Source organism: Catharus ustulatus, chromosome 3 (genome assembly GCF_009819885.2).
Source record: "Catharus ustulatus isolate bCatUst1 chromosome 3, bCatUst1.pri.v2, whole genome shotgun sequence".
NCBI lineage: Eukaryota > Metazoa > Chordata > Aves > Passeriformes > Turdidae > Catharus > Catharus ustulatus.
Genome location: NC_046223.1, coordinates 114,113,777 through 114,124,434, shown reverse-complemented (window position 1 = coordinate 114,124,434; position 10,658 = coordinate 114,113,777). Strand labels below are relative to the sequence as shown.

At 40.6% G+C, this 10,658-nt stretch overlaps 1 protein-coding gene across 1 annotated transcript in view; it reads right to left on the bottom strand.

Moving 5' to 3' along the window:
- Positions 1-281: 281 nt before the first annotated feature.
- The window catches only part of CLIC5 (chloride intracellular channel 5), a 58,733-nt gene continuing 48,356 nt past the window's right edge, over positions 282-10,658 (bottom strand). Inside the window, exon 6 of the mRNA XM_033056320.1 lies at positions 282-9,315. Coding sequence (XP_032912211.1) covers positions 9,148-9,315 — 168 coding nt within the window. The 3' untranslated portion in view covers positions 282-9,147. The remainder of the gene's footprint in view (positions 9,316-10,658) is intronic.

Here is a 10,658-nt window from a genome sequence, read left to right as displayed (position 1 = left end):
ATGGTCACACCCCATTATTTTGTAGATGTGTGTTATAACCCCACCAGTTCTCACATCCCAGTCTTAAAGGATGACTATAGCTGTATCCAAGCTCCGAGCACAGTTTTGGTTTTTTGCAGGCAAGGAAAAGTTGCCTGTTTAAAAAAAAAACCCAAAAAACCCAAAAAACAATTAACAAAATTAAACAGAAGTCCAGCAATAACCCAATGAGAAAATAAACCACTTTTATTCAAGTTATAAGGTGTTAATCACTCTTGGAATATAAACAGCTCCAATTCAGGAAGGTGGATTTCTTCATTTAATACATACTCATTTGAAGGATACAAAAGAAATATTTGCTTATATATTCAAAAGCCTAAAATGAAACAATAAGCAGATATTTTTTTGTGTTTAAAAATTAAATTTAACTCTTTCTTCAATAATAAAATATACTACCTATTATACAAAAAGGACATTATTTTATTCACAGTTGACAGAGTACAGTCTCACAATCATAATATTAAAGGTGAACTGCAGTGACATTTTAATTATATTTTTTCCTATTATTAAAGATTATGAGGGTTAGAGCAGCACAAAAAGGCCCTAATCAGGGTCCTGTCATTGAAAGAGCTGCACATGCAGGGAACAAATACATAGTTCCTACCCCAAAATGTTGAAATCTAATCTAAAATTGCACATTAATAGAGAAAACACAAATATGCAAAGGGATCCTGGCTTGCTTTCTTATCTGATGGAGACCTCTGGATACACAGTTACTTTTCACTGTCAGACACTATAAAATAATTGTTTACAAATAAATTACTTTTCTTTGAAGCATACTAGGTCTTAAAGGTAATTCCTCCTTTTTCCATAAGAGTTTCTGATCTTTCTTTTAACCCAGTACTTCAGGTGGGAGCCCTGAAGCCATTAGTCATTTCTGGGATTAATGACATTTTGGAGGAGAAAATCCTGTCATGTGAACTCAGGTCTTGACCAGTAGGTAAAAATTTGACTGTCCTTTCAAATGAGCTTTTTTTCTGCCTTTATAATGCCCTGAAGAGGTTCTGTGTCTGATCATCATGTCATGGTTCACTGCCCAACTTTTGCCTTTCAATACCAGTGCAGGTTTTAAGCAATTGTGGGTCCACTGGGGCCATGCAGGTCTCTGCACAGGTTGCTCACACACTTAGGAACTTATCCACATATCCCTTATGACTTCCACACTGGTTCCTGATCAGTGGGCTCCCCTTCCTCACTTTCAACCTCAGACATCCTCAAAGTAACCAGAATTGTGCTCCAATGAGTCAGGATTTGAAAACCAATAGGTTGGGAGGGGAAAAAAGCATTTCTGCTCTCCCCCAAATCTCACTATGCAACTTGGTTTTGATCTTCAGGCTTTAGAACTGGAAGCAGGTTACAAAAATAAATCTATTGATCACAAGATCATAATTTTCTAGGAAATACACAGCAGGACCCTTCATTTAAAAATAATAAAAATGAAAGGACAAAAGGAGCAAAGGGGGTGGTTAGCATCAAAGCTCTGAGGGTCTGCAAAGGTAAGGACCCTTTCTCCAGGAACCAAACCAAGCAGCTCTTGGGAATTTGTTCATAACCTCTGAAAACACAGCCAGGAATAAAAGCTGTCATGTTTGCACCAGGAAAGAGGGTTGGGCTGGGCAGTGGGATTTTTCACCCCAGATTCTTACAGTTAATAATGCCCAGCAGTTTCCATCACTAAACAATACAACTCCTGCTTTCTTTGAAACACAAGGCTCAGAAACAGAACAGCACTGGAAATCAGAAGTGAGGCAGCAGCAGGGCAGCTCGGTGCACTTAAGGGAACATTTTTAAGCCATTTAGCAGAGTTTATTGCTCCAGCACTGGAGGCTTTGAGCATTCAAGCACGACAGGGTGTGCATTGTTGTGCCAGAGCTGCCCGCCCTGGGTGTGTGTGGTGTGGGGCAAGGGGCCAAGGGCTGTGTTTAAACGCACCCGCACGAGAAACGCGATTTAGGCAGAACAAAGCACACTCCTGTTGTGCCTCCCCGTGATTATAAAATAGATCTGTGTCATTATAAATAGAAAATGACTGGTGACAAAGATGCTGCTTTGACTCACTTCTGAGGCCAAGCTCCTTCGCTGCAGTTCCTGATGTCAGACCAATTCAGCGGCTGCGCTGCGGGCGAGTGTGTCTGGTTTGGGGTTAGCCAGTCCACATCTCATGATGGCTTAATCTCATTTTAAAACAGCAGGGATTCACTGGGGTCCTTTGCAAGCATCACTCCCTCACCAAGGACGGCTCTGAACGCCTTCAAAACGCGCTGTGCCCACTGCACGGCTCGGATTGCTGAACAGCAAATTACCTCGCCCGCCAAGGGACTGCCAAACTTTCGGGGTCTGTGAAGTTGAGATCCTGCTTCCACACAACTAATGGTGTGGTTCTTGTTTATTCCAGTGGGAACCAAATCAAAGACACAGAAATAATAGTGCTGTTTCAAAAGTGTAAGTTTTCCTCTTTATGCCACTTTCCATCCCAACAAACTTCACAGCATTATTGAATTAAATAATGCAGATAAATACTCTGAATAAATATATATGTGTACGTAAATATAGTTTTTATGTTATACAATAGGTAATTTAAAAAAAACAAAAACCACAAAAAAACAAACACAAACTTCCAAAACCCAAACCAGAAACTAGAACTGAAGCCCCTATTGCAGTGTCTGGGATATTCTGTTTATTTACTAAGCATGCTCCTTAAAACAAACTCCAATCTTTCTGCTTCAATAATTTAATCAGAATCCCACTTACATTTGTATTTTATACCACAGTTTATTCCCAAAGCTGAGGATAACCTCTCATTTCCTGAAAGCTCTTAAAAACTTTCTTAATGAAAGAGTAGAGAAATCTGCTGTTTGCAAATTCTACTTACTTATTGCTTACTTCCAAACTAAAGTAGTTAATTTAATGAAGGAGGAAAAAAAAAAAGGAGTGAAAAAGAAAAATACTAATTTGGTGCCTGTAGCCATTTCCCAAATTCTTCAGAGTTTATAGACCTAGAGAGACAGGGAAAGAGCAACTTCTCAGCAGTGCAGCAGAATAGGCTAAAATGACCCTGTGAAACCCAAGCAATTCTGGGAATTAAAGGATGTTCACTCCTGCTATGGTTCTACACTGCAAACTGTTTTTAGGGCTCCCAGTAGTACCCATTAGCAAGAGCCAAGCTTTTCTGTTTTAATTTAATTTAATTTAATTTCCACCAACAAATTCCACCCTGTGGTGAGAATTGACAGTATCATGTTGAGAACCATTAGAGCATATTTGGATTGTTTTTACTCCATGTATACATAAAAAAAAAATTCCCCCACCCTTCTTTATACTTATTATGAAGTGGCTTTTCTTTAGACAAGCCACTTCATAATAAGAGTGAGGCAGACACAATGGAGGCATCACTGTGCTGTGGGATACCACCATAGGGAGCGTGGTTGGAGATACAGTAGAACATGCCTTGGCATTGCACTGCCAGCACAGCCTGGTCCCTGCTCCACTCTGAACCCCCCACGGGACCAGAACAGAGCCTGGCAGCACTGCTCGTGTCCCTGCTGTCACCACCTGGTGTCCTTCTGCACTAAGAACCTTTACACCACTGCTGCCTCCTTTTCTCCAAGTTCTCTCTGCACTCCAAACATCTTCGTGCTTATGCCACTTTGGCTTTACTGGGAATTCCTATTGGGAATTCCCCCACTGGGAATTCTGCCACCAGATTTCAAAGGGAAGAGAATAATAATGCCCTTCATTAATATAAGGCTTTTCTGTCATGGCTTTTAGGCCCCTCTCCAGGCAGGCAGGCAGGCAGGCAAGCACATGTTTAACATTAAGCACATCACTAGTCCCTATTCACATGCTGCAAGCTAGAAAAGCTCATTAGCGCTGGATCATGGCTCCAGCTGAGCTCTAACACTCCAGCCAGGGAGCCAGGCAGGAGGAAAGGTGGCCCTCAAACCTTTCATCATGGTTGCACCATCGCTGGTGGAGCAGTTTTGGCTCCTCCAGCGGGTGCTGGGTCCCCTTGGCAGCAGAGGCACGACCCGCTGAGCTGTGACAATGCCACCATTCAGAGCTGCTTAGCTGATGAGCACAGCTCAAATTCACCACACTCGAATCCATCCTCGGGAGTGCTTTCAGGATTAGCATCTCTCCAGTGAATGGTGAAAGGGGAATGATTTGGGGCAACAGGGGAATGATTGCTGCGGTCTCTGAGAGGCTGCTGAGTCCTGCATGGGGAGTGCCTGGGGGGTTACACGGGATTCTTTGGGCTTTTGTGTCACTTGTTAAAAAATGGACATATCAGACTTTGGAAAACAGCTTTGGATGGGGTTTCTGGGCTTTTCTGGGGCTGAGTGTGTGCTTGGAATGTGGGACAAGGAAATAAAGCAGCTTAATACTCTCTGCTTTCCCTGAACGTGAGCTGGAAGGAGAGAAAAGGGAACAGGACTCCTCTTTCCACTGCTGAGCACTGAGTGGGCTGTGACAGCTCAGTGTCCAAACCAGCACAGCCCTCCTGAAAGGAAGAAATGGGAAATTTGTGACTCACAGGGAACATGTCTACTACCTGAGAGAAGCCCCTAGGCAAAGCCACCTTCAGCATGCTGCCTTGCTCATGCCTGTGCTGAAATTCACAGTCCAGACTAAACCCAGTCTATCAGCCTTGGTTAAAGTATCCCAGATGAAAAGACACGATTTTAAAAATTATTTTAATGCTGTTTAAAAAAAAAATATTCATTACCTCCTTCAGCTTCTCAACAAGTATAAACCTCACAGCTTTCCTGCCTCCCCTGGAATTACTAAGTCATTGCAGACATCAAAATTAATGAAGAGATGAAAGATTCAGCAGAGGCAAAATGTTACTGGAAAAATATTTCTTAATATCAAAAACAATTCAGGAATAATTAATACATTCAGAAAAGTAATAAACAAAGGCAAATTTCCTGACGCTTAAAAGAATAACATGAAGGAAGACACAAGACTTGGGGTTTATTTTTTTCTTTAAGACACCAATTCATTGTTTTAAAAAATAATGCTTCTATGTGCTCTTGGTTTTTCCAGGAGTGTGATTTCCACTGGCTAAAATTTTGCAATACTTTCAACTCAGTAATTAGCCAAACTCAGGTGATGCAGACAGGGGGCTTCATCCCTGGAAAGGCTACACTAAGACACAGCTTCCCCTGTGCCCATCCATGAGAACCCTGCTCCTTATCACTGAGGAAATGGTTATGGCTAACTTGGAGCTGGATTTGAGCACAGACAAGAGAGGGAGAAAGGGGTTTAGGGGTTAAAATCAAATAAGTATATATTTTAAATAAATGCCAGTGCAATTTAGCTGAACTTTCTGGTAGGAAACAAAGCTGTCTATTTTCTTTGTGCCATCAGACTGTCATTCACCCTGGCAGTGGTTTTTCAGCTGATGCAACCAGAGGAGGACTTGTAGTTCTTCAGTCCACACCAGACCTGATAAAGTAATAATATTATGTGATTTCTACAGGAAAAAAATGTTTCTCACAAGGCCTGCTTTAAATAGACTTTAAACATATATTCTTTAGCCCTACCTGTGCTGCAGAATGACCTCTTGGCAATTCAAACAATTCTAACAGAGAATAAAGGTAACTAATCTATGAGATCCTCAAGACTCCATACCACTGCTAATAGAAGAAAAATCAATATTCATTTCAATATGAATGGAGTGTTGGATTGACTGAGCAGGGAGCTTTGAAATAAATATCTAAGAAATGTTTGGATGAAATGGACATCTTCACAGACATTTGGTCTGCATTTCTGAAATGTAGATGATTAAATCCACATTGTTGGCTTCTTCCCTCTCTGCACTATGTCTTTCTTTACATCTTGCAAAAAAATTTATGAACAAAGTTATTGTAAATCTGCAATGTCTGTCTTGTCACTCAGATTCTTTTCAGAAATGCTGCCCTGCCAATGTAGATATAGAATCCAGTATGATTAATATTTATTACTTGTAATTCTAAATACAATGGAAGGTCACCAAAAATACTCTGCCTAAAAGAGTCTGGAGCCCTTTAAAATCTCATTGGTGATGGATCCTGAGCTTGAGAACTGAGCTCAAAATCTTAGCAAAACACTTTTCTGTGTAGGATTTCCAGTATTTCCTGCTTCTGGCAAAGGATAAAGCCAAGAAGCAGAAAGGTGAGCGAAAGTTACAGATCTGAAAGCATGAGCTTGGATTTTAAACCCAAACAAAGGTCAGGGAATGCCTGAACCTGTCCATGATCTTGGATCAGCCTATAATAGTGTTATGAGTAAAATGCAAAGGATGCAGAGTGAGACTTTAATTCAGACAGAACCAGCACTGTAGCTGAAAACTGCTCCATTTTCCTCTAATTTCTCATATCCATCATTATATTTTATCTAGATATTTTGGAATGTTGTATGAAAACTGAAGATACTAAGGATTTTTTTTAATTAATTGAAAGGAAATTAGCCTGAGAACTTTTAGATTTTACTATGAATTCTAAAAAAGTTTTAATAATATGTGAATCATCTTAGAAAAAGCTCATTGCATTTATACATAATTTTCTTTTTTATATAAGCCCAAACATGTTTAAACATAATTTTTTTTAAACAGATGCAATTTGAGATCACTGAAATCAGCTGATTGTGATTTGGCCTTTGTCTATGAAAAATAGAGACAAACATATAAGAGAATTTTGGAACTATGAGATTCAGCAAAATGGTGAGGATTCTGAGACGGAAATCAGGTCAGACCCTGGTCCACCTCCTGAGATCTGCTGCATGTTTGGACAGTCTTCTTCTAGGATATAAATATAACAAGCAGAAGGCAATAATTTGCTCTCTGCATCTTTTATTCAAATATTCACAGCAATTGTGAATAAGGAAAGCTATTGATTGAAGTGCAAATCTGGGAAAAGGCAACTGAGAAAAATGTAGTTTCTGCTCATTGATAGGATCACACAGAGAGCAAAAAATCCCCAGGACCATTGATCAGGTAGAAGACTTTTCTTGAGGAACAAACTTGAAGAGCTTTGCTAATAACACTTTTCTAAACTGACTGAGCTATCCTGACCCAAGTGTTGAGTGAAAACAAAAATCAGAAAGAAAGGAAGGATCGAGTCAATTAAGATAGATAAATAAATAAATAAATAATTACCAGAATTTAAAAAAAATAATAAAAAAAGAAAATAGTATCACAATAATTCCAATCTCATGAAGAAATGTTTTTAACAAGCCACATGTGCTTGTGCAGATACTTCTAATCAGATCTGATTTTTCTGGCTGCTATTAGTGTTCTCTGAGCCAGCTGATTTCTCAGCAATATTTTAAAGAGTGCAAACCTTTGCCCTGTAGTCTAGCCACTGCTAAAATAGCCCACTCTAGGAGAAGACTTGAGATTTAATGGATTTTCTTCCAAGGTTTTGAAAATTCAGAACAAATTGACCATTGCATGTGAAACAATAGCCAACCACAAACTCTCTTCAGTCAATGAGCAACACTCTGCTCCCAGCTGGGTGAGTGTGAAAAGTGGGATTATCCCACTACAGCAGAAGGATGGTTTCAGATTGTCATCAGCATCACACGGCAGAGCCTGGCTCTCCATGTTGTTCCACTTTCCCAACTCTCTGGCTGCAAACAAGTGTGCTGTGAGGCTCCCTTTGGTCACAGCTCACCAGCTTGGGGTTCCCCTCAAATCAGCAGCTCTGATCAGAAGGGGAGCCACATCAGGTTGCAGCTCAGCTTTATCTTTTAAAACAGCAATAAATCCCCCCACAAACTGAAACCCATGAACCATGTGCTCTCCTGTACACCATGGAGCACATGAGTTTCAAGTGAAAGAGCTGTCATTCTGAATTTGCAGATGAAACGTGCAAATAATCACCAGTGTAAAGCAGATGTGCCAGGCAGGCACTGCAGACAGAGCAAAATAATGTCTTTTAGTAAAAAAAAAAGCCTAATTCAGATTTGTGGAACCTGGATGGGTAAAGCCTGGATGAGTGGGATTGAGGCATGGATTTTCTGCTAGCACACTTGCTGAATTCTTGGCTGGAAATGTGCCTCTCACTGTGCCAGCCTGCCCTCTTTGAGGCTCTCCCAGCAAACCCCTCCTGGGGTGAGATGATGAGCACTTGAAAATGACCCATCTGGAGCCCAAGGCAAAGAAAACGCTTCCCCTGCCTGGAATCCGTGTGCCGCAACAGCTTCCCACTGCTGATCCAAGTTTCCCAAGATAGCAATTCTAAAGGAACTGGCAACCAGACAGTCAAGATGACAATATCCTACATGGTTTGGTTTGCTGTGCCAATTCCCTCTGTGGGTGCTGGAGTCAATCTGCTGCCCCTGTTATTGCTGTGTCTGTCTGTCTCTACCAACCAGCAGATCCACTGGGCATTTTGGCACAGGCCCTGCTCTTCCAAAGCTGCCTGCTCAATTGCTCTTTCACTCCCTTTTGCTTTAAACATTCGGATCCAACAACACCATGCAAATTTTATGCAGAGCAGCATCTGCAAGTCTGACATATTCACTCAGGCTTCCCACTCTTGGGCCAAGTTAAAAATAAATACCCTATAAACTCCTGGGCCTGCTAAGACAGAAGATGCATTCAGAGAGTTTATTTAAATATAACTGCTAAGAGCATTTCTGCTTTAGGGTCAAACTCCTATTTTCCCCTCTTTCACTCTTGTGTTTTGTTCATGCCTCAAGGATCTTAATAGAACTGAGGGGAAAAGCGTCCTTGAAATAACCTAGAGAGAAACCAGTTCTATGTGTTCCTAACTCTCTTACCTGAAATTTCAGCTATTTTTAAAACTCTAAAGAATACAGGTCATGATGTACCCCCAACACAGAACAAGAAACTAGTCAAGTGGACTCATTTCCAATACTGATTGCAAATAATACTAGTTGAGCCAGATCTTGGGTTAGACTTCAAAGGGTGTCAACCCCCCCACCCCCCACTACAGCTGCCTTCTCTTTTCTCCAGGGAGAGGCAGATTTGTCCCTGCCCAATACACTCGGAACAGGTGAAGTCATAAAGATGCCAACCAGACAGCATAAGGATAAAGTACATCTTAAGGCAACAAGGAGCAGAGTCTGTAAAGGGGGATACTGAGCTGTGGCTGGGGGCAGTTAGGACTTGCTGAGCCTCTTGGCCACGTCTGCGTAGGCTTGCTCGATCTCTTTGTCTGCTGCACAGGTGTTGGTGAACTCATCCCTGGCGTACGCGTTCTTCAGGTACCGCCACAGCCCCGTCATCTCCGCCGGGAACTCGAAGTTGCGGTATTTCTTTGCAACGATCTAAAGCAGAGATAAAACACGTGAGAAAAGCATCTCACAGGGGATGTGTCTCCTTCTTAGGGAGCTTCTTGCTCTCTTCTGTCATAAAATTAATGGCAAATGAGAGGAATGTTTGGAGAATCACAGGTTTATCACAGAAAAATCTGAGAACTGACTGCTGGTTATCTCCTACCTTGCAAGGCTGCTGCTTGGCCTAAGGACACTCTAAAGCTATGACCTGGCTACTGTCACCAAATTTCAACTTTTATGGTACTTGTAGTTCATGGATTTTACCCTACTGGGGTTTTGGTTTTTTATTTTTTTTACAAGTCTTAAGTACACCACTTAAACCTGAGACACCACATAAGAAGGGACTGAATCATAAAAAGCAAGACAGATTTAAGAGAAAGGCATTACCAATGATTATAACATATTTTCATATTAATTATTACATTTAACATTATTATATATATACATGGTATAATATTTTTAATATATGTAATATATTTTGCCTGGCAAATGGTGTCAGAGGACATAACCACCTACAGCTGTTGGAAGGCTGTATCTGTGTTCATGAAAAGGAAAAATTCAGGGTGGTATGGGTACCATGATTAGGAAACCAAGATGACTTAGCATATATTAGAAACAGGAGCATTGGGATAAACTGAGAGAGAAAATGGTTATTTCAATACTTGTTAGACTAGGAAATTGTCTATCAAAGCAAATTTTCGATTTCTAAAAACACTCAGGCCCTTATTCAGGAAAATAGTTAAGTGCATACTTAATTTTAAGCACCTGTACAGTCCCATTGAAGTCAATGGGATTAATCTGTACTTAATGCTAGTTGGTTGGTTAAGTACCTTGCTGGATTGGGATATTTCAGTTTTCCTGTAGGAATAAACCATACACAATAAGCCTGTGGTGACAGAGTGAACTATCTGATAGGAAGGGATGGATTAGCTAATTTAATGAGTGCTTCCAATCTCTAATTTTTCTGACAGTATAAAATTGTTCTTGGGCATAAATTACATACATATGTGCCACAGAGTTCCCCTTTATTTTTAAAGCACATGCTAGAGCTGTTTTCCATCTCAGATTTCTTAGGACAGTCATGTTCTCAGAAATGACTGTGATTTGTTTTTATTACCAGGATCCACTTGGTATATGCAAGTCCAAATCCTGTCCTAAACTGCATTTAATTAAGCATTCTTGCCTTCCATGACACTTCACACGCATATGGGGAAGATAAAACCTGCTGGGGAACTTAAGTCAACATTTTCAAAATTTCCACCACACATCTTCCATCAAGTGAAAAAAGAATTTACCCTTTTCTTCTATCTGTTAAATGCTTTTCAGGCAATATC